Source organism: Leuciscus leuciscus (genome assembly GCF_965113295.1).
Source record: "Leuciscus leuciscus genome assembly, chromosome: 9".
NCBI lineage: Eukaryota > Metazoa > Chordata > Actinopteri > Cypriniformes > Leuciscidae > Leuciscus > Leuciscus leuciscus.
In genome coordinates, this window is record NC_138733.1 from 36135565 (window position 1) to 36161661 (window position 26097).

General features: G+C 37.2%; 1 protein-coding gene across 2 annotated transcripts in view; it reads right to left on the minus strand.

Annotated features, from left to right (window-relative positions):
* dscamb (Down syndrome cell adhesion molecule b) overlaps window positions 1-26097 on the minus strand; it is a 167933-nt gene that overhangs the window by 61843 nt on the left and 79993 nt on the right. For both annotated transcript variants that reach the window (XM_082180611.1, XM_082180610.1), the window contains exon 4: window positions 1751-1897. In XM_082180611.1, the coding sequence (XP_082036737.1) occupies window positions 1751-1897 (147 nt within the window). The remainder of the gene's footprint in view (window positions 1-1750; window positions 1898-26097) is intronic.

The window sequence follows — 26097 nt, forward strand, 5'->3', positions numbered from 1 at the left end:
TGGTAAAGAGTGTGCTCGCTCTTATGGTGCTTCTGCCAATCAGCCTTCTCATGACATAATTTGCCTGCGGTTCCAGAGTAATTCGTCCCGTCATTTATGGCTCAGGTTATTCAAAACAACCTGGCAGCAGATCTGAGTGGCCATGAGCTGTCTGTTTCAGGGTAGCAGTTATAGCATAAGTTATGCTGCCATATTACTATATATCTAAATATATTCCCAGGCTTGTGAAATCCATAAGCGCTGCTGCAATGTTTTCTCTTTCTGCTTGATTTCTAACAGTCTCTTAGTAACAGTAGCAAATGATAAAGACAGTTGGCATTTTACACATGTATTAGAGAGAGAGAGAGAGAGAGAGAGAGAGAGTTTCATCAATCTAAAAAAGGAAATGGAATATTAACATTGTTGCTGTTTAATTGCAATGGCGAATCCATGGTGGTGGACAAAATAAACTGTTGATGAAACTTTTAATCACAGGTTAGATTTCTAATCCATGTTTTGTTAATCTTTGTTTAAAATTAAGTGGTGCATCACACCTAGATCAACAAATCCTTGATTAGCTCTAAATGTTGCTTAATTTAATCCTTATTGGTGCAACCAACCCATTAAGACTTGTTTTTGAAGAAAGAAAAAAAGACAAGAAAAATGAGTTTATTGTATGTTTATAGAACAAAAACAAAATATCTTCAAGTTGGATAAGAAAAATAAAAAAAACATTCAAACAAAATTATTATTTTAAATTTTTTTGCCATGACATATTTTTTCTTGTTTTAAGCATAAACTCACTTAATTTTGATAGATTCTTCACAAAACAAGACTTAATATCAAAAGTCATTCCTCTTTATTTACGAATTTATATATTTGTAATGGAAAACAAGACAAAAATATTACGGAAATAATTTTTGCTGTTTAAGTATAATATGAATCTGTGATTTGGTATAAATTCATACAATCTGACTGTGCAAAAACAAATCATTTGTAGCTAAAGTGTCACCATAACATGCCAACATATGAATTTTATGAAACATTTTCTAAGACCATGTCATGTGTGTTTTTAGAGTAGACTAAAAAAAAAAGCTAGTAAAAAATATACTGCTCCCTTGTAGTCTATAGTCTACGTCTGGTGTGGCGAACTGCCCCATTCATGTTTCTATTGTTCTCACTCGACAAACCGTTCACAGCTCTGCCGGGTATGAAACTTAATCTTCATTATTATTTTATCATTATTATTTTATTTGTTTTCAGCCACTATTAGCCTTTATTCTGGCATTACATGGCATTCCCATTCATATCGCTTTGATGCATTTATCCAACTACTATAGTCTTTCTAAAAATTTAAAAATAAACATTTTGTTATGACCTTAAGTGAATTTTTGACAAAAAACATAATGAAATATAACTGAAGCTGTGCAGCATATGTACAGCGAATGATCTTTCTCTGAGTCATAACTGCGATCGCAGAAGTGAAAACACAGGCTCATCAGATCGCGGAAAATCAGTGGAAAATTAATATAAATGATTATTCTGTCTAAAAAAATGAAGTAAATATAACAATATTTCCAGATATGAGCACTTTTGGACTATATTGAAATCATACAGTAGAACAGTCTCTCATGCCTTGCTTCTTACACGTATTGCCGTTTCAATTTTACACCCAAAATGTGTAAATAATTGGCATGTGATTTTTTGACTAGCCCTGGCGTACATCTTCTGATTTATGAGAAGTCGTGTCAGCAACACAAAGGCCCCTCACCTGATAAAAGCAGTCGGGCACTGTTGCTCTGTCTGGTCTCCCCTGTGTATCGGTGCCGCGTGGTACAGCGATAAATATTCACCGCGTCCTCTGACTGCACATCCAGAATATACAAGGCCCCCGTGGATGTAATAAGATATCTTGATCCTGGGAAAAAGAAAAAGAGCAAAATATTGTGGTTAGACTTGCTATAACCCCAATTAAAGTCATATATGTAATTTGACCCAATATATTCCATCGAAAACAAAATGCATGTAAAACATTCATGGCTTTTATAAGATAAGAGAATCCGCACATGATGTCTCTTTGAAGCCAGCGCTGGCAGACCTGAGGGAGCGCAGTATTGAACTATCGGACGTGACTGTTTTGCAACCGAGCTGATCGCTCAGTCAGTCGCCCAGAGCTCGAAACAGAAAAGCTTTCAACAACTGCAGCCATTCTTACAGTTCACACAGACGCAGGCCAGAGAAATGCTGCAATTATGACGGTTAGTTCTAGAAATCTCGTTCATTTATTTTCAGGATTATATTGCTTACAGTCAAATGACTGTGTAAATGGACACAAATTACTGTGATGTTGATGCATACGAGATGAGAAATGGATCTTGTGGTGCACCGGGGTGGAAAAGAGAGCGAGTGAGAGAGAGAGAGAGAGACAGAAAAGGAGAAATAGAGAGTCTGCAGCTATAGCAAGCATTGACCTAGTTAGAAATGAGAGTCCAGGATTTGATACCCTAGAGGGGGTTATAGCTCCTAGTTTACATGCAGTTGTCTGAGACCTGCTACCAGCAGTGCGAATGGAAAAACTAGGGGAAATGCATCTGTGCGCTGTTGTTTTGAAAAGGTTAAAATTAGAAAGGAAATTCAAGCTTGATTCTTAGATTAGCTGAGCTGTGATGTGGGACTGAGGATCATACAATTTCACAGCTATTTCATGGTGTGTTTTGTAAGTGGGCCCTGTTTCAGTAACATGTATGAGAGCTTGCACACTTTCAAATTCAAGAAAGACATTTTGATCTGACATATAGAATAGAATAGAATAGAATAGAATAGAATAGAATAGAATAGAATAGAATAGAATAGAATAGAATAGAATAGAATAGAATAGAATAGAATAGATAGACAGTATTGCTACACGACCGGTTGAATTTCCATGATAACACATTTACATGACCACACATATTTTGACACCACACACACTGTTTGGATGTATTAAATATCAAGCCGTGTGCACGAGTACACACAGTGTCTTTGAAAACCTTCTCTAGAGTGAAAAGAAACCAAAACTGTCCATTTTTTACTGATAATCATATGGTATTACCATATTTTTCCAGAAAATAAGATGGGTCACAATTGCATTGTTGAGAAAAAACAAAACACAAAAATCATTTATAAATAATCAATTATAAATAATCACAAATAATCATTTAAAATGGCAGTAAATGCAACAAAATGTTTAGAAACATAATAAAAGCCATAAACATTAGGGGTGGATTGGACGGTTCGGCACGCATATATGATTCGCGGATTAATTGTAAAGTCTAACCATCATAGAGTGAAAGTTTATCATTTGCACGTTTTTTTTCTTGGCAATTTACACATTCAAGCGATTTTAAACCATTCCAACTGAATTTGGTAATCACAAGCTGTTATCCGTGCGCACAGCGTTTCAGACTGCACGCAAACACTGAACTGATTCCTCTTTCGCGTCTCCTTGCGCTTGAATGGACACATACGCACAGAATTATGTCAAAATACCCCAAGTATGCTTGTAAATACAGTCAGTTTATGTCTGAACGTAAACAGTTAAGAAATCAGATGTGTATCAGTATATTGGATCCATGCATTCCCTCTTAAAGTGACAGCAGCCTAACATTCCTGATGTCTGTGTCATTGATGTTAATCATACAACAAAACATTTACATTTAATATTACATTTCTGAACCTGAAAATCACTGTTAGACCTTATTTTAATTGTTTTTACTTTTTTTTTTGTTTTTGTTTTTTTAATGATTGAACTTAATTAGTTAGGCTAGTAGTTTCTACTGTGGTATCGAAGTACTTCAAACTTCACTTTAAGTAATAAATGGAAAGCAATGTTACAACCTAAAGGAATTTATTTAAAGTGAAATTGAATCTACCGGTGTGCGGGAAATGCACTTTACAAATGAACTTGCTCGCATACCGTACCTCACCATGCATCGAAAAGACCTACATTTTGCAGGCAAAATATTATGCATTTACATTATTACAAAATAATGAAATCATATATTTTTTTCCTATTTATGACTCATGTCATGACTATTGAATTTGCTTCCATAAAATTCAATACGAATTACCACAGATATCCGTGTGAATTTCCTCCCTGAAGATTTGTTGGTTTAACTTAAAAACTATGTAACCTTGTTGCCTTAATATTTTTAATTCACAAAAAAAAAAAAAAAAAAAGTTTCAATGTACTTTTTTGAAAGTTAAACCAACAAATCATGTTTTATTATGTGTGTTGTAAAAAAAAAAAAAATTGCTTTCATAGAGTACTAATTATAGTACATTCAGCCAGTGTTTTACTAATACCAAAACAAAGAAAAAGAAAGGCCATTCAAATACATACATTTACAAGACGCACAGTGTTTGAAAAACAAACGAAGGATCTAAATATCAACTAACCAAATAACGACATATTTAAGTTTAATGTCGTCTGCCGACGCTCCACGTGGGTGACAGAAGGCTGGACAACATGTTCCCAGCTAATCAATGTTAAATCCAGGATCCAGACTGCCTGTTCCTGAGGGGATGAGAGCACTAATCAGGGATGATTAAGGTCAGAGTTCCTGGTTAACCCTGGACTTGGATTTCTCAACCCGCTCACCACACACTCCTGCCATACTGGGATCGTGGAGTTTCAATACAAGTGCCAGGAGGACATTTCAGGACGAAATGGGTAAATCTCACAAAACCCATAAAGAACATGTCAATCTTTTAAAGCAAAATCAACAGCAAGGTATTTTGCATAGAGAAAATGTTTAAACAAATACTGTTTTAAGCAATGAAGTGGTTGCATTCACACATTTATTTGTCTCACCAATCCTTTGTCTTTCATTGTCTTTGCTCTTTGCTCTTTTTCCAGCGCTCCTCTCCAATTCTTAGCATGAATAATTCATTTGCAGCGAAGCCCCAGTAGTCCACCAAGACACAACACAATAACCTTTTCCACTTCACAACCATCTCCAAAATTTGTCGAAAATGACACTGAAAAATGTTCAGGGTGCATAAATGAACTAAAAGCTCATGAAGTTGGAAAGACTGAAACTTGGCCCCTCGATTTCAACCCTCGCATCTGTTCCACAACTCTTCTGTTTGGGCCGCATTTACTCTCTTGTGTCATTCAAGCAAACAGACGGCCTCTCATATTTCCTCCATAAATTATTTAATTTTGTTGCAAACCATGCAAAAAAAATGACCGGCAGCCACAGAAATGATTCATCTATATTTCAAAAGGATAAATACATTGTGCATGATGTGCCGTATGAAATAATCATGCATCTGGAGTGAGGCTGATACTGCATTCTCTCTGCATGATTTACTTTGGATTCTAGGTTGGTCAACACGAAAATAAATGTGCTTTTTTAATTCAGCTTGAATTTAATTTATTCCAAAAGTGACCTCTTGATGTTTCTGCTGCAATATATCAGAATAATCAAAATATACGACTGTTAATTGAATACTGGCTTCCTAGCCAGTGCTTCCGGACCTGTGCAAGACATCGCCAGAAGAACTTGTGCTCCCACAATGCCTCAGCAGGGTGCCTGAGTTTAGAAAGCAGTGTATGTCTCCTTCAAAGACTGAAAATATGAATTCAGAGGCCCGTCGCCTCTGGACTGACAACAGGAGATTTCTGCTGCATGCTGGGAAAGTGGGAAGAAAGCGGGAGCACTGAAATTAATTTCAAATCCAGTGGATTACAACACACTTCTATGGGCTAGTACTTCAAAAGCGCACACAGGATGAATTTCAGACGAATCAAAATGCCTAATGAGCCACTAGGTTTAAACGCACAAGAAATAATCAATTGTAATTTATTCTAAAGAACTCAGATATCCCAGAATCCTGTTCACAGAATAGACAAAGGCAGGTACACTACCTTATTTATAGCGATTCGATAAAAAAGCCGTGTTCAGTAGCACAGCTCTCATGATAGTTTCATTGATATTATTAGCGGAAGTGTGCACACTGAAGAGGAGAGCAAGAGCAATCATGACCCAATTACAGCGCTTGCTCAACGAGAGCAATTAACACATTTATATCAAATGAGTTCAATTAGTGAACCGGGTCCTCTCGAATGCGTTAAGAGACAAGAGGATATTCTGCTGCGCTAAGCATTGGCATTTAGCGCAACATAGCATATGCTAAAAGAAAACGTATCTGCTACACACCACAAATAACCAGCGCTGACTCAAGATTCTTGCATTCATGCATGATTCATACATTTTTTGAGACAATATCAGACCTGTTTTTTTTTTTTTTTTTTTTTTTATTAGATGAACTGAGGCCAACGCTGAATTCTTTTAAAATGAGTATCACAGGGTGATTTTCATATTTGTCATTGTTCTGACATTTTAAAAAAAACAGCATGTAGGATAACATAACTATGGAAGCTTGTTTCCGCTACAGAAAAAAAAAACATTTTAAAAGATAATTGCAAATTTTACATCTCGCAATTTTGACTTTATTTCTCAGAATTGCGTGTAATAAAGTCAGAATTGTGTGATATAAACTCACAATTGCATGAAATAAACTCGCAATTCTGACTTTATAACACGCAATTGTGAGTTATAAAGTCCAATTCTTAGGGAATGTAATAAAGTCAGAATCGAGTGAAATAAAGTCGCAATTGCGTGTAATAAAGTCAGAATTGCGAGATATAAACTCACAATTGCACGAAATAAACTCGCAATTCTGACTTTATAACATGCAATTGTGAGTTATTAAGCCCAATTCTATGGGAAAAAAGACTGACTTTTTTCCTCAGAATTGCGAGTTTATATCTGACAATTCGGACTTTTTAACTCGCAATTGCAACTTTATATCACGCAATTCTGACTTTATAACTTGCAATTGCGAGACGTAAAAAGTCACAGTTACCTAATGGAAACAAGCTTCCACACATAACTCATTTATACTTTGGTGTTTTTTAATGTTGCTTTAAAATTTTTATTAATGTTGTAATAATCGCATTTGTGACATGAGCAAATATGAACAAAAGAAATATGCTAACTGTAATAACTGTACTGTGAATGCTGCTCTTTTGTAGAACAAAATTATGTCACCGGCATAAATTTATATTACAGGGACAAAACATTAAAATTCTGTCTTCAGTCACTCACTCATGTTGTTGCAAACGCATAAGTCTTTTTATATTCATTTTTTAAACACAAATGAATATATTTCTAATGAAACCTGAGAGATTTCAATCCCGCCATTGAAAGTTCATTCCAACAAAACTTTCAAGCGTCAAAAAGTTTATGAAGACAATGACATACATAAATCAAAATTAATCAATCGGTTTAATTTGAGTCTTCTGAAGAGACTTTGCTTTACATGATGAAAAGATTTAATTTAGTTTTGAGTTCTATCAAGGTCAAGAGATCAATATCTTTTACAGCACAAATTATTAATTGGAGGATTGGCTATTTGTGAGTTTGTGAAGATGTGGGTCATTGAAGAAATAATATGAATTAACTGAAGAAATTATAAAAACTGGTATGATATGGTGACATTAATGTATGGTTGCATTGGGTAAAATAGTAGAGTAGGTATTAATATATAATTTATTTGTTGTCTAGAAAATGATCGGTCTAGATGCTTATGTTTTCAGCTGGCGCATTTGAGGGCAGCGAAAAACATTTTTGAAGAATAGTGACATGTCAGCAGGTAGAGTGCAATCAGTGCATGATGACTAATCAGACCTCCAATAGGAGCTGATATCAGATGCACAGGCCCCGGATTTTAATAGGGTCTGTTCTCAGCGATTACACTCGTACAATTCGATCAGTGCCAGATAAGTATCAGCATCTGAGACCAATCTGTGGAGGGGAAATTAACACTGATGTAATAAGTTCCATTTATCATTATTAGAGAGACACAATGACAGCTAACGTCATTGTAACCCCCATAATGCTCACATGCACACATCAAAACGAGCTGCTATAAGAAGACGTGTGGCTCTTTGTCATATGCAGGAACAGCTAAGTGTAAACACTGTGGCGCCGCAGCACCAGTTACAGGCCTCCCAACCAGGGCTGCGTTTCACAAAAGCAAAAATTATATTTCTCTTGCAAAACTTTAGCGTTCCCCAAGAAACGTAGCAAAACTTTTGGAATAGAAATAATGGGAGATGGGAGAAAAACTTTATTTCTGTGCTTTTGTGAGTGAACTCAAGGTTTCTTGGGGGAACGCAATAGTTTTACAAGATAATGTTTTGTGAGTGAATGCAAAGTTTCTCGGGGAACGCAATAGTTTTACAACGATTAATCGCGATTAATCACATCCAAAATAAAAGTTTGTGTTCACATAATATATGCGTGTGTACTGTGCATTTTATTATTTTGGATGCGATTAATCGCGATTAATCGTTTCACAGCCCTATTTGTGAGTGAGCGCAAAGTTTCTCAGGGAACGCAATAGTTTTATGAGAGAATGTTTTGCGAGTGAACGCAAAGTTACTTGGGGGAACGTAATAGTTTTACGAGAGAATGTTTAGCGAGTGAACGATTAGAGATAGCAAAATGTCAGATTATTATAGTTCATTTACATGAACACCAGAAAGCCGTTATTTTTTTAAATCACATTAACATAGTTAACGTAAGTATGTAATAAGTATGTAAATGGAGTATGTTTTACTCCTGAATACATGCGGTTCATTCAGTCAGCAGCTTTTCCACAACGTCATTTCTAAATGTTTCTGTAATGAACATCCCATCTGAGGACGACTTAACCGTTTTTCACAGCCATTTGGCGTTTTTTGATGTTTCGATAAATCTATAAATTAATTTGAAGATGTATAGATGTAATGCATCTATTCTTGATTATGATCGAGCTATTCTTCTAACCACAGGTCGAGAGCTGTTGTTCCAACCACACAAGTTTGCAATGATGTTTGCAAATATTCGTTGGACTATGGTTTCTGTAAACGGTGAATCGCTGATCTATGGTGGTTAAGCAGTGAGTTATGTCGCTGTATGTGAAACGCACAGCAACACTGACTTAACCAATGGCATGATTTTTAGGGTTCTGTTCTGCCAATGAATGCCAGATGGGGGAGTATTTTTGCCATTCCATTGTTTGCTTCTAATAGCGCAGAAATTACGCACTTCACCAAAGAAAGAGCATCATAGCAGGACCAAACAGAGGCAAACTGAGGGTATGCGTTTGTGTATGTCGAGAGGAGGTAAAATTAAATGACACACATGGCTTCATTATGCTGGAGCTTGTTAAACCCTACCTGCAGCCTGAGGGCATGTCCATCTCCCTGGCCAGCTGCTGTCTGTCTGACAAGAGCTTGGCTATTTCCAGATCTGCTGTGAGCCCGCTACTTGATTGATGCGATCAGTTTCCCAAGAGCTTTATCTCCCTCTTGTACCTTACTGTTCGGCAGCCTCTTCCTTCAACGTTCACCAACATCTCTCTGAACAATAGTTAAATCACCAAGAATTTGGGGTAGGGTGGTGAGCTACCCCTTTTTAACCATAATTGTTCACGTTCTGGAGCCAGAGCCTGTTCTCGGCCAGGTGAACTAGAGCCTGTCGCGAACGAACGGGGACGTAACACTACTAAATGTTTATCAGTGCGACACTTGTTTTGCTGTTTACAGTACTGGGAGTGATTCTAGTGAATCGGCAGCTGGCATAAACTGCCGGTACTCTCATCTGTCCTTTTCTGAGATAAACTGCAACCGTTAATTCACTCACTCCCCGTAGTTTTATATATTTAGATGTAAAGAGCAATGTATTGCAACGTTATTACATTGCTCAACGAGACAGCGCCAGCATTTCTCCACCCCCTCTCCCTATCTCTTTTTGAGACGGGCAAGTTTTTAGGGCCAGAGTTGAACTGATCTTTCTGGCCTGGAACTCCCTTTTCTGCAGTGGAAATGTGCGTAACGGTCTAGAACAGGACTAGAACCAGTGTTCTCTGGAATGGGAGGTAAGCACGCTAACAAGGACGCTAAAGACGCTAGGTGCCACTAGGTGGAACAAACTGTAATTTGCACTACTATCTGTTCAAAATAAATGAAAAGAAACCTAGCATTGCTTTTTCCTGTCGTACCGAACTCATATCGAATCGTAACCCCAAAACCGAGGTACATACCGAACCGTGAATTCTGTGTACCGTTACACCCCTAATGAATAGTCATCCTACACTCTAGTCATGATTTCACATGTATATTGCTGAGATTCAAAGCCTATTCAATTCAATGTCTATTCAATGTGTCTGCAATACAGCACTAAAACATTCCGTGATTAATATTAATATAAGAGAATATTTAGGATTTTGAATAAATATCAATCTACTCCAGATGACGCATTACGTATATCATAGCTTCTCTGCATTATACTTGTACTTTTCAGATGCTTTGCAAGTTGCAACTTATTTAATTTTTTGCATATTACAGAGTTAAGCTATTATGCACAACTTCTGTTACAGAATCACATATTGTGCCAGATTTACTAAACAGGGCAGATTAGTGTGTGGCTGCAATTAAATAAAAGTGCGGATGGGAGTGGAAAGTTCTGTGGGAGAATCTACTAAGAATGTGCAAATTCAATGTCATGTCAGGCACAAAATGGGTTTTAGGAAAGCTTTTTTGGGGGGTGGGGGGCAGTAAATAATGACACAAATATCACTCAACTGACATCCGCAAACCTAATTAAATCACATTGCATGATTATTTTAATTACCGTCCGTGGTCTAACAGGCATAAGGCATATGCAATAAGGTCTGGTCATGTGCAAAAATAACTGTGTCCACGGCTTTTCATTGCTAATTTCTCATGTCTTTAGTAAATCCTTACAGTACTTTTCTTTTTTTTTTTTTTGCCAATGGAGGGTTCACACTGATGCAAGCTGTTAATACAGTATTGTTTCGCACATAAGACGACCCTGAATATAAGACGGCCCGCCCTTTTTCAAGATGTACCTTTTAAAAAAAGGCTTTTTGAAGACCAAACCAGATTTTTCATATTTAATTTTTTTATATTTGTATTTAAAATATGGCAAATACTGGTAAAATGTATCAACAACAATCACATTCAGAAATAAACACATTATGGCATAGCTACGATAAAAATAACCTGAAATTCTCATTTAATAGATTTTACAATGACTGATATCTCACTTTTTTATGAACAGTGACAGATGCTGGCATGTCAAAAACAGGTGTTTGATCCGCATGATCTGATCCAGGGGATATAAATGTTGTTTTTTTCCTCAGGCCGATCACAGTGCCGGAAAGACAGCAGTTTCTCCCTAAAGTTGGAGAGCAAGCGCTAATACATTACGCCGCATCATTCTTCCGCCGCATCATTCTTAGCGGCCGCTTCGAGGATATTGACAGGCAAGTGTGTCAGTACGTAGCCGAAATAAGAAATGATGGGCCTCGCTGGTGGGTAAGTTCAGCTCTTTGGTGATTTCCAGTGCCTTCAGCTGGATGATGGCTCTGGTTATGGGCAGCCCCTCATTTCTTTTTTCGGCTACGTACTGACACACTTGCCTGTCTGTTTCTTCGAAAGTGGGCGCTTTTAGGAGCGCGTTAAGCTTTTCTTTGACTGTTAGCATTTTTAAGACCGTCTCTTTGGGCTCGCCATCCTCTAACATCAAACTCTGACACTGTATTTCTTGGCTGCTTAATGAGAGTATATTCGGAAAAACATACTCTCTGTAACTTTAGCCCTTGGTCTCGTACACTGACACACAATGCAGATTGGCACTTAATTTTGCTGCACTTGAAATCTTTGTTCTTTGTAAATTAGATTCATGTACTGTAGTTACTCAAACTTCCCCAGGTCTTACTAATGAGCTCAAGGAACACACTTTATCAGTAGATTAGTTTGACAAGACATGGGGTCAGCTCCATTACAAAACCAGGAAAAAAAAGCCTGTAAAAATGGACTTAATTTTAATTGAAGAGTTTATTTTTTTATAGAGCCATGCTCTACTGTAGCCTTCAGCTACAGCTCCTCTAGAAACCATTTCCTTTTCTTTCCTTTCCAGACGATTAGTCCTCCACTCCTTCTCAACATGTGATAATTACCGTGAGCAAAAATATCTTTTGATGGAGCCTTAGATTTTCATAAGATCAAATGGGGTCTGAAGCAACCGTAAATGAGGGAAAGGAAGCAAAAAACAACAGATTCCTATGTCATGGCATATAGTCACGGAGTGATATTAAACTCTGTGATGTGTGACATTAACCAAAGGTCACTTTCAGAATCATACAACAGCTGGAGGAATGCAGCTTCCCCTCTGGGGCTTAACATGGTCTGTTCCAAAATCAAGTGAGATGCCTCGCTTTTCACTACCTACGTGGGAAGCAACCTTTGAAGGCAATCTCCAAACTGTCCTCCTCACTCGAAGCTCACCATTCACCTACTGCTGATTCCAGTAGGGTTTGATGTTAGCATGCTGCTAAGCTAACAACCAACCTTCCTGTCTCTCTCCTGAAACCAACACGGAAGTGACTTAAACAGCAATTCATCAACTGCCCGCTAGAGACAGGCTCCAAAAGAGAGTCAATCCAATAGACCGCCCATGTTAAAATGCCCAACTTTACAGCAGAAAAAAAATATTTTTACAGCCGGGTAAAAAAGTGCTTTTGGTCTATATAGCTAGTTTGGGCCTTCATGACAACTGTGAGGGGAGTGATTTTTTTTATTTTTTTTATCTCATCCATTTAAATTGTATTAAGCCTTAAAGTTCTGCATAATTGATAAAAGTGACAGGTGAATTGCCGCTAATGTCACCTCAGCCTTTTTGCCTTTTTTCGGTTACCCGGGAGTGACACGTGGCCAAGATGGCGACGGCCGGCTCTGCCCTCTTTGGGCTTCAAAAATGCTCTTCAGAAACCTACGGGTGACGTCATCGACACTACGTCCATATTTTATATATGCTAACATCATAATGGTCCCCAAACAATACGGATCACAAACAAATATTTAGTGAAATAGTCAATGTTTTTACATTTACTTTACAGTATGAAATAAAATATGAGTATATTTACACTAAATGTTCTCAACTCCTTTCGATAACACCACAAAGAAAACATATCATTGGAATCACTTTCAGAACAGCTGATGAATAATTGAGAGCCAATCAGAATCCATCCTGCTTTCAAGAGCTCGAGCATTTAAAGCAACAAAACTGCAGCAAGCTCATAGTAAACAGAACGATATTGTATGTTGATGCTAGTTATCATTATAGTTATCTTTATAGTTATCGATATTGATGTGAACCCGACAGCGCACACCTCTGTGTGCATCAGTCTTTTTTTTTAATCAGTATTTGTTTATATCCTTATTCATTTTAAATACAGTTTCTGAATGTTATTTACAATCAGTTATTTACATATAAAAACCATTTTAATGATAAAATGGTGTATTTCAATGTAAAAATATTTTTAGCATTAGTTACGTGAGGCAAAAATAATAATAATTACAATCAAGGATAAACACATAAACTTCTGTTCACGTATTTGAAGGCTGCTATTGGATCACTGAGTGTAAACATCCAGCTTTTAATGTTGTTTATGTCTATGTGGGGTTCAATATGTTTTAAGACAAACCATATGCAAATTCATGTCAACACCATTGTTGAGTATTTTCCCCTTATAACTGCAGTGAACCAAAGACAGTCTCAAAAACACGCTTTGAAATCGCTGGTGTTTCTGACGTCACAAACTACCTTGTAACCAATCAGATCAACGTGTGATCGTCAACGAGTGGATCTCTGAGCTGGAGTGAGTGAGTGGAGGCGGGGCTCATTTGTATATTCATAGAACCGCGTATACTAAATGAGGCAAGGGTGTAGAGTTACATTCCAGCTTATTTAAGGCATGAATAATTTTATTTTCAAGGAAAAAAACATTTAAATATGTAATTTTGGTGATCAAATATGAGTTTAAAGGGATACAATTATTGACTACAGGGATACTTTAAATTGTGCAACCAAATAAAGTACAGAGTTAGTTAAAAACTAGATTTTCCAAGCTTCTAGTATGGACTTTACGTACCAATTTAAATAAGAACTTACCAACAGCAAGTGAAACCCGACCACAGGCCACTGTGAGCTTGAAGACTCAAAACTAAGCAATTTGTTGCTGGATTTGCACAGGTTTACCCATTTTCTCTCTTTGCCAGTACCAAGAGTTGGCCAAGAGTTAATGAAAGCTGCCACCGGTCCATGCACTGCGCAGGCCACGTGGTCACACAATGCCTAATTTCAACCTCAATTTCCCCTCAAATGAATGGAGGCCCACCCCCATGCTCTCTGCCTGCATTTTAATTGGCCTGCGTTAGATTCGCACCATTAAACCACTGCTGTTTATACAGAGCTCCCATTGGTCTTTTTTCTTCTTCCATTTGGTTTGGCAGAATCCCAAACCTTTTTATCGCTCATTTCCACACAGCATTCGCCATGAATATTTAACACTTCAGGCCTGTGATTCATTATACAGTGACATTTTCTTCTTCATGACTCAAACATTTAAAGTCAATAGTGTTTTGTAGAGGTTTGATGTGGTCAGTTTCATTTTAATACAATAAAATGCAGCGATGTTCATTTAAAGCTGCAATTTGAACAATGGCTGATCATTATTTTGGTTGCATAGCAACATTCTGTTATGTCAGGGTCTATATTTATATATAAAGGATTGTATTTAATGGATATGCAATATAAAAAATAAAATAAAAAATGAAAATGTGTGTTCTTAATATTCTGCAGTAAGCACTCGAGGTTGTGCAATATTACTCTTAAATTGAAATTAAAATAATTTTTTATAGTAATTTCTCAAATATATTGAATTACATTTTTTATTAATAATTAGTGTAAAACAATTATAGGTTATACTTTAATTTTAAGGTGTTCTTGTTACAGTGTAATTAAACATTTAAGTACTGAGTAATATTAATTAACATCTACTTACTATATAAAAAGATCTAAGGTTAGGGTTTGGTTTAGGGTTAGTTGCATGTAATTATGCATAATTTACTGTTTTTACTACAGTAACATTTAATAATTGATGAGCAGTGTTAGATACTATTATGTATTTTTGAACTATATTACAATATATCATATTTTGAATAATTTTCTCACAGTTTCTTCTTTAATTTTAAAGTTTTTAGTCATTTTGTTGTGTTTTTGTTATTTTTATTGTTTTTTTTGTCCGTGCAGTTTTTGGTAATTTTTACCTTTAGTAGTCCTACCAAATTAAACTAAATAAAAATGAGGGTAACACTTTATTTTGATGGTCTACTTTAAACATTCCACTGACTATAAGTACCTTTGCAACTACATGTTAACTAACAGTCATTAGAGTTATTAGTAGACTGTGGTAGACTTATGTTAGGGTTAGTAGAATAAGTTGACATGTAGTTGCAAAGTTACTTATAGTCAGTAAAATGTGTGTTGGAGGAGCATCATAATAAAGTGTTAGCAGATATTAAGCAGACACTCTACTAAAACTGTAGTAGACATGTAGTTGCAAAGTTACTAATAGTTAGAATGTCTAAAATGGACCATCAAAATAAAATGTTACCAAAATGAGAAATGTTCTCTTGGCAACTAGCTTTATATATATATATATATATATATATATATTTTTTTTTAAGTAACAAACATTTTTAGTCTTAGTGTAAGTATGGTCTTAGTTTTAGTTAACTATAATATAATATAACTAGATAATTTTGCGAAATCTTATTTGGACTGATGAATTAAGAAAAACGAGCTAAGACTGAGAAACAAATCTGAGTGAGTAACAATTAGTCACCATTCCTCACTATTCCGATCAGCACAGCCACTGAAACTGACAAGTATCAGCCGCAGCGCTACGAGGCCTTTGAAATACTTCACATAAAATTCACAATGCCCCACGCTTTCCCAGAGCATGTTGTTCAAGATGAAAGACTCTGAAACTGTCCGCAACCCCTCTTCCCTGCATGAAACAGAGACAATACTCCAGCCATATGTTTATTCTCTTCTTTCATCTGTCAGTCTCTCTACCACTCAAACACACACCATATCTGCAACCACTATCATGTTTTATTGAGGTACAGTGTTATTGGCAGTGTGCACTTCCTTTGCAATGTAGCTTGTTAGTGGCTTAATTACAGCCAGCAGGATCAATTATGCGCAATCTGCGTTAATTTCTATGCGATTACCTCACCAAATCAGAATCAAGCTGACGTGAGAGAGCACACAGAGGAAATCTATCAATCTCTATGTACTTGGACTCCATCTTGTTAGCTGTGCAGGTTAATATTTCTTCATTTGGATGGAACTACTGCTCACTTGATCTAGACCTCATCAGCATCCCTGTTAAATGTGAAGTGAGCACTTTTTTTGTATCCTGGTTTAATGTGCGGAGACAGCAAACCATTTCTAGGGTGAAAAGTGTCAACATTATTTGGGGAGAGGAGAGTGACCACTCACAGAAAAAAAAAAAGAAAAAGAAAAGAAATGGAGAAATCAAATGCTTATCATGGCAGCTGTGTGAATAGAAGTCCAGATTGTCATTTAAAATAGCCTTTTACCTTTTGATGGAAGTAATGACTATTTATTTACTCTTACTGTAAGTGCACATGCACATTTGCTGGATCAGCCTTAAAAATATAGTTTGATTTGAGCTAAAGAAACAAAATCTCTGCTGTACAATCACTGCATTTGATTTTATTGCTCATTTTAATTATATTATGACAAACAGTTTCAGAGATGTCTTTCCTAATTCAAGCAGACACAATTGTACTATGCTGAATTTTCTATGTTAAAGTGATGTGGAGGAGGTCAAGCATTGTAAACTTTGCAAATATTGTAAACAGGAAAAAAATAAATAAAATAATAATATATACAGTGAAAGGCTTTTCAAGTACACAACACCACATCTATGACAATGTATCATGGATTTGCCATTGTGGCATTTTTCCCCCACATAATATTATAACATCAAAATGAACTTTTTGGGGGGGGGAACAAGCCAAAAATCTTTTCTTTTTCAGATCTCTGAATCAACGTACATACTATTAAAAGAAAAAAAGAACAAAAAAACCAGAGAAACCCAGAGTGCAGAATTGATGTACTGATGGCAGAGATGCTCTGTTTGCTAGTTCTGACTGCACCTTTTAATACTGTTGAATCATTCAATCCTAATTGATACATTAAACAGATGGTTTGGTTCTTATTTGTTAAATAGAACATTTTTAGTGTCAGATGGAGATGATTTATCCTTCCCTTCTTCAATAATTTGTGGTGTTCCACAGGGCTCCCTGTTGGGACCAATTTTGTTTTCAATTTATATGTTACAACCTCTTGGATCCGTTATCCAGAAACATCATTTAAATTTAGTGTAGATGATTTACAGTTATACTCATCACTGCGATCCAATGATCAGACTAGCTTAAATGTCATTCAAGCATGCTTAGCAGATATATTGGATATAATTGGATGGATTGTAATTTTCTGCTTTTAAATACTGATAATTGGTCAGGGCTCTAATAAAAGTCAGATTTAGTAGCTCTTAATAACAGGGCTCCAGACTAACTTTTTGCCTTGGTTGCACTGGTGCGCCTAACTTTTTTATTTAGGTGCACCAGCACAAAATTTGGGTGCACCGAAAATTTTTCTCGGCTCGCGTCACCTTTAACGCCACAATTTCAAGGTCACCTTTTTATCACGCTCTATATACATTCATATTATGTAAATGATTTTAAACAAGAATAAGGTGTAGGTAAATAAAAATCAAAAATTTAAAGTGCTTCACTGAGCTGCCAAACTAACTATTTTGAGTCTCTAGCTCAGGCGCGGTATAGGCTCTACCTCCGTCTCTGAGTCGGATGCCATCTCCGACGAAAGACCAGGGCTTGGCATCTTACCAGGGACTGGGGAGAATGGTGGCTGAAGTAGATTCATGTCTGGGCTGTTGTCGGAGCATTGACCGGGGAGTAAAGGGTTTTAACGGTATTCCTACTCTTACCGATACTGCTTATCGATCCGGTACTTTAACTGTATTCTTATCGGTTCTTTTTGTTTTTATATATATATATACATAAACACATATATATATATATATATATATATATATTAGTCTAAAAAGAAATCTAATAAAGTAATCAAATGTAAAATAACACTGCTATTTATTTTTCATAAATAGATTAATGCTTAATAAAGCTGAAGTTATTCTTTCAAGAGCTTTGTAGTGATTTTTCTCTTGTTGTTTGATTCGCAGTAATGGCGCAATCGTCCGCATGTTTACTAGACTGCGGCCCCTTTAAAGCCTGGAACACACCAAGCCGACGGTCGGCCGTCGGGCAGTTTCCGTGCGTCGGCCGACTAAATCTTCTCAGTGTGTTCCGCACCGTCGGCTGAAATTGGTCCTCGTCGGCTTTGTAACGGCCGATTCGACATGTTGAATCGGCGTCGGGCCGTCGGTGAAAGAGGGAACTCTGATTGGCTGTTCAGCTTAGTGACCGAGTCAGTGCACGAGAATAATAGCAAAATAGCGGGCAAAGTCAAAACGGTACAGATAGAAGGCTGTTCTAATGATATGTCATCTTATCTGAGTGTTCCTTGGCGAATATTTCAATATTAACATGAGAGGAGTGGAATAAAGACAGTGTTTAGCAGGATTGATATTCAAAACGATAAGCACGCACTGCTTTGTTTACGGTTTGTGTAACTGCAGCCGGCAGCGCCGGTTTCCCTTTTTGAATGACGAATATAGACGAATATATCTGCAGAAATAGACAGCTGTCTCATTTACACGCAGGCGCAGAACACGCATCCTAGCTGACAGTCGGCTGTAGTTCTCTCGGTGTGTTCAAGTGCAGCTTTTTACCCCGACGCGAGGCGACAACACAGTCGGCTTTCATCAGCGCTAGTTCGTCGGCGTCGGCTTGGTGTGTTCCAGGCTTAAGACCGAGTGCAGATCTGCTACTGATCTGATGCACCATATTCTCCCAACTATTTCCATAACTACGTCCATTTAAGACAAACTGTTTTTAGTGAATCTCCAAGCCGGTCATTTTGACATACTTTTGTGTACATTTAATCGTTTAGACACGCACATTAAACCCAAAGTAGGCTATAATTTGCTTGTCTCGGTTTCGGTTTCGGAGCGCGCGCCGCCTTGCGAACAACATCTCTTGCGCAGATTTTGTGCTTTTAATAGCTCTTTTAATTATTTAACGCGTCTCGCAAGTTAGCAACAGTAGCTAGACTGCATTTTACAACAATCACCGATCGTGCTGATTCTGTCGTTAGGTTTGAGTTTTAGGGAGAAATGACAGTGTAATGCTGCGAAGGGAAGAAGTTGCGCTAGATAGAATGCGGCTATAGTTTTTAATGGTTTTACCTCAATATATAATTTTTTTATAATCTTTGGAAGCCGAAATCTAAAATAAAATCAGACTAATATCACAGACCTTAAGTGTAACCAAGCTACGTTTGAATGTTTAATTCTGTCCTCCGTCATCACTCATTGAGAGAAGAGTGTGAGTTCCCATGAGTGTGTGAGTTCCGTCAAAGGAGAACAAACACTTAGTTCGTGGAGAGGCAGCGGGTGCGAGGACGTTAGGTGCACCGGTGCGACCTAGGAAAAATTTTTGTCGCACCCTTACAAAATTTGGTCGCACTCTAGAGCCCTGAATAAGGTGTTTTCTACTTTAAATCAACACACTTTACCACGATTCAAATTAGTAGAAAATGCCGCTGCTAGATTGCTGACACGAACTAGGTATTTTAATCATATTACTCCCGTTTTAGCTTCATAACACCAGCTACCAATTCATTTTAGTATTGATTTTAAGATATTATTGTTATTGACATATGTTATGGAATAGCCTGCCAATGGATATTAGATCCACGGAATCTGATGTTTTTAAGTCTCATTAAAAAACATATTTGTATAGACTGGCTTTTACAGTATTACCTTATGAAGTCTTTTTGTGTGTTTTGAATCTTTTGTTTTATTTGTTTTATTACGTTTACCTGATTGTATATTTTGTAAAGTTTCTTTATGTCCTTTTTAGTTTTGTAAATTACTTTGTGTCATGTGGCTTTAAAAATGCTATTTAAATAAAGTTTATTATTAATACTATTATAAATTTAGGGTAACAAATACAGGTTACCACAGGTTTTACAGTGTGTGGTTTTCTAATATTGAAGTCACGATAATTAGGCTTCCCTATTGTGACATATATCTCAAGTGAAATGGCTTCTCAAACAAGAAAAAAATATAAGCCGGGACTTGATTTTGTCCATCTGGAATTGATTGGATGGTTGTGGTTTGCTATTGGTCAATCTCATGTGAGTGACAGGTTGACCCGCCCTCGTGCCAGTAAACGCATCATCAGAGAAGAGAAGAGATGAGCTGAAAGAGGAGGGAAAGCTATTTTGATTAAATATTATGAGGGTACATAAAAAAAAGATGTGCATTTACAACTCATTTATAGTAAAAACTGTCCATTTTGATTTAATGGTAATTTTAAGAGAAATGCCTGGCCTGGTTTACCTTCATATATTCCAAAATATCGAATTACTTTATTAATAATAATGATGATGATGATGATGATGATGATGATGATTTCAAGACTCCCATCCGTAAGTAATTAACTTATAATTAAGACTGTGAAAGAGTGCAGCTTATTTAGGAGAGGTGCTCTACAGCTTAGTTATTACTGTATTTATTTCATAACAATTATTGTTGGTGTTGCTAGTGGCACAGCAACGACTCACTTCACCTTTAAGCTATTTTTTCTTCCAAACACTCACTAAGGCTTATTTCAATTCCCATAAAAAGAATGAAAAATGACTTTGGCCGCATGTTTTCATAAAGAAGTTCTTAACTGCCTCGGGCTGATCTAATTACAATCTTGCCTCCAGCTATTTGGTTTGATCAAACTGTGCTTTTAACAGTGACTGTGTCCTCTCTGCATGTACTTATGCAAATCCCACCAGAGCGCATATTCAGAAAGAATCGTGCAGACAGCCGAGATGAACATGTCTGGAACAGATCTCCTATACCCGAAAGCCCTGTCCTCCTGACCGCCCGGCATGCCACACTGGGACAGAAGCACAGTTATGTGTGATTATCAAACAAAATTAGCACTGTTTAATCTTTCATAGCACCGCTCTGCACAATATCTGTTTGTGCAAGGCTGCCATGAATTAAACACGGCCATCAAAGACTCATTCAGCAGCATTGAGAGACGGAGAATCTGCTAAAAACAAATATGACTTAAACTGCGGGATTATAGCAGCTACCCAGAGGCGTCGCACAACTGCCGTGAATCGCAGCTTTAATATTTAATATTTACAGTTTAATATTGGCGGTATCTGTTGCTGTGTGTAATGGTGACTTATTGCTCGGGGTTGTACAGCAAACATTTCATATGACTGTGGATGTGGAAACAAACACGCAAACTGGAGAATCAACAGTGATATTCAAAGCTGCCGATGCATTGTGTATTCTTATGAGACCGACTATCGACTCTTTACAAACATTTGTCTGCCCAAACCCATGGCCATAGCAAAAACGAAGAAAAGCTCTGCTTCTGCAAGACCTCTCCAGGCTTTTATCTCAGGTGTCCTTTATAAATGTGTAATAACAAGTTAACTACTACAGTAATTACATATTAAAGCTAAAGGAAATGTGCACTACATTAAACATTTAAGGCGAGAATCAAATAGGCTACAGTGACTGCTAGTCCATTTGGTCCATTAAGGAAACACAAAAGACTTGGAACTGATGTAGCACCATCAAAGGTGGGACTCGTTTAATATATATATATATATATATATATGTGTGTGTGTGTGTGTGTGTGTGTGTGTGTGTGTGTGTGTGTGTGTGTGTTTCAGTTATTAACCCTTTAAAACCGGATGTGTCGTCGACGACACAGCCAACCAAGCTGTATTCATGTCACTGTAACTCTTCAACCATTTGCACTATCAAAATAATTCAAATAGTTCCTGAAAGTAGACATCATGCGCTTTTCGCCAAATATACGGCTTATTACGGTAATGTCATGCTTTCCGTCTGCAAATGACAGCAGCGCGGGATGGAAGGATCTGAACAGAGAGATACGACGCACGGCAGGTTAGAGTGTTTTGGATTGCATAAAATAATAAAAGAAACTAACAAATACATGGCGAAGAAGTGTTAGACAGCAGAAGAGGGGATTGGGATGATTTTTAATGAAATTTGGGAGGCGGATGGCCGTTACTCTTTCACGTATCTAAGCATGTAGTGTATGTGTGCGTGCCTATGAATGCGTGCATTTGTATGTGTGCGTGTATGAAAAAATGTGTCCTAAATGAAAACTGTGCAACCCAATGTCACAAAAAAGACTTGTATATATGTATTATAGTTCATTTTTCAACTTTAAAGTGTTAGTTTCTTTCGTTCATGATTTTTTCAGTTTTTTTTTTTTTTATTTAAATTCTATTTACAAACTCACCACACACAATAATGGTCAATAACTGTAATTTGTTGAAAGCTTATCTTTTTTCTGAAAAAGATGACACCTTGCACATGAAGATAGCACATTCTTTTAGAATTTTACAGTCAAAAAATGTATTTATGTGAAAAACACCTATTTTAGCTTCAGGTTCAATTAGATCGGACGCTCCTTATTGATATCATGTTGTTTTTCACGGATGGGATCCCAGCAGGCCTTGAAAGACAAACTGTTATTTCACCCCAAAAAGTTGGCAAAAAGGCCTAATTCCATAATGAAGGTACATAATTATGGAAAATGTATGGTAACATTATCAAAAATAACCTTAAAAACATTAACACTGCGATATGTCTAGACGCGCTTAAGGTGAATTTGAATTCCTGGTTGAATTCCTGTCCTGTGAGTGCTGAGTGCAGTTCAAAATCAAGTGTCCCTCAATTTTGATCAAATTTGTCATGTTTTCAGATAAAAAATAAAATAAAATAATAATAATATATATATATATATATATATATATATATATATATATATATATATATATATATATATATATATATATATATTTGTGAAATATGTTACATTTTCTATGAGAGGTGATGTATGTCTGGAGGGTGGGCAGTGTGATCTTAACCAGAGGGCTTGACTTTACTACTTTAAGCTGTAATCTAAGTTGAATATGCACCATCAAAGTGACTCATGCATTGCCCAACTACAGCTGTGCTGTGACACTATGTAGCATTTGTTGAAAAAGAAAAGGCTAGGTCACTTAGACCTGCAGGACACAAGGTTACCGTACCCGTTCTGAGAAGCGTTCATTAAAAGCTCTTCACCATATTCTTCAGCCCACAGACGAGGTCATGGATGCTAGTTATAGCTCACCCACCCATCCACAGAAGCTCCTCTTATATACGCTAGGTCTCTTCAAAGAAGCTCTTCAATAGAGGAGACTTAAACTGAAAAGCTGCAGATGAACATTTTATTGTTGTTTTAATATGATTAATCATTAGGGGGAACCAAATTATGTAGATATAGGACCCTATCTTGCACCCAGCGCAATTGACTTTGTACACCGACGCATGTATCATTTCTATTTTGCAACCGACGCACAGCGGACTTTTCCCTCCACAGACGCACGTCGGTAAACTAGGAAATACATTTGTGCTCCCCGGGGCGGTTCAGCGCAAAGAGGAGGCGTGTTCCGGCACAAACGTTCCCTGATGCTATTTTGCAGGTTTAGAAAACAATTCCGCCACTGGCCAGGAAAAACCTAGTTTAAAGTCAGTGGCGCGTTGCGCATGTTATTCATATGCTATTTTAAGGGCGCATGCTTGGCCATAATCAATGTAGCGTGTGCACAACGCGCATACACTTTCATTCTCTCATCTACACAGAAGCAGCAGTTTTCATTTTTGCAAATCATACATTATTACAATAGATAGATAGATAGATAGATAGATAGATAGATAGATAGATAGATAGATAGATAGATAGATAGATAGACAGTTAGTTTATTATAAAAGCATAAATCTAGCTTACACATTTACCCAAATTATCATACGCCTGTTTAACCGAAGCTCATTTGGGTGGGTTTCTCCATCCCCAATGTCACTTCTCTGTGTTTTACGGCCCTGACGAGAACATCGGTCTCCTCGGCTGTGAACCGCTCCTGGCGTGCGCCTGGCAAATCCGCCGTTATAATAGCAATCCGCCATGGAACAAGCGCGCCTGCTCTTAAAGGGAATGTGAGATGTTGCTCTGATTGGTTTATTTCACGTTACACCCAAACCACACCTATGAATAATGAAACTACTTCAGACCAACCCATTTTAGATTTGCGTCGGGCACAAGAGGCATTTATCCCGCCGGTATAATAGCAACAGCGCGAGATCCGCCCACAAAGTTACTTGTGTTTCGCGTTTGATACTTGCGTTTCAGATCGTTAAAATAGGGCCCATAGTGTGTAATTTCAGTGCCATTAGTGACACCAGATGGAATTGTAAAAAAAATAAAAATGTTCCCAAACAATTCAGAGCTGAAGAGCTGGTTCCCTTTCAATTTATGTGTTGACTTTTGAATTGAATTGGCCACACCTCAGAGGAAGTTGAATTGGAATGACAGGAATTTTACATATATGGACTATAAACCTTCAATTTAAAAACTTTTATATAAAAAAAAAAAAATCCAAAACTTTTAAACTGCTTAGACATCATTTTAGAAGTGAGGGAGACATAAATGAAAAGTGTAATACCAGTTTTTTTTTCTTTTGACCTTTGTCTAATCGACAGCCCCCCCCTCCCCACACACTTTTTTTTTCAGTGTAACAAAACATGAAACTTGACTGATTTCCAACGGCCGACTAGTTTCTACCATTCAAGACAGAGCATAGTTATTTGCAAGGCCGTAACTCTTTTTCACACCAGAGATGAGTTACTTCTCACCGCGAGTCACACGTATTCACTTAACAATTCAAATGGGGTGATTTCCAGCTTTAAGATCCTATTTAGCATCTGTAAGGGAGGTTTGCTCACGTGACGTGTTCCCCGCAGAATTGAGATTGTCTGCGCACAGGCAGAAATGAGACACTTCAAGCTTTGCACGCTGCTTAATTTGATCTACTTGAGATTGCGACTTCCTACACTTGGTGTAATTAACGTCTGATGTGACTAATTAAGTTGACGGTGAGAAAAGAGGGGTAAAAATGGAAGAGAGTCTTAAGCCCAAGTCTTGGTCTGTGTTCGACGCTGAAGATGGCTAGGATTGTAAATATTGTCCTCATTGACTGATTACACAGAACTGCTTGTCTCTGGGTCTTTATTAGCACGCTAATGAGAGCTGCTGATGACAGCCTGTCTGAAACGGAAAAACTCTCAGCATCAACAAATCTCAGAATGTCAAAAAGCTATCTATAAATGAAATGCATTATGTGTTCCATTCGAATCAGAACTGCCTACTTGGAAAAGTGCAATGAACTCCTTTTTAAATTGGATGCTTGTGCTAAAACTTCCTATTTTATTTAGCAGAAATGTGGCTGTGTGATATCATACGGACATGGCGGCACCAAATGACACAGTTGATGATAAATATTCATTTTTAAAGTCACCATGAAATCAAAATTGACATTTTTTTATGGAATATTGAAGCATTTTCAATAGCATTTCCATGTGGCACAATAACATTTAATTAAAATAATTTGCAGCTCATCTCTTCTCTTCTCTGGTGACGCATTTACTGGCGTGAGGGCGGGTCAACCTGTCACTCATATGAGATCCACCAATAGCAAACCACAACCATCCAATCAACTCCCAATGGACAAAATCAAGTCCCGCCCTACAGTTTGTTTGAGAAGCAGTATCATCACAATAGGGAAGAAAAGACAAGCACAACTTGCGTTTCATGCCAGCTTTAAGCAAATAAAAGGAATCAATGAGTGCAAGTGGTTACATTACATGACAATACAACCCGTTTAGCGAGCTTACAGAAACAGGTGTGAAAAAATTATTCTCTGTGTTTATAATCGTACACCTGCAAAATCCGTGTGCCAGCAGACTTCTTCGTTGACAAGTGAACACCTGCGAAGCCTACCCTTCGTGTTTCTTCATACATCATCTTCAGAGCATCAGAAATTGAATGTC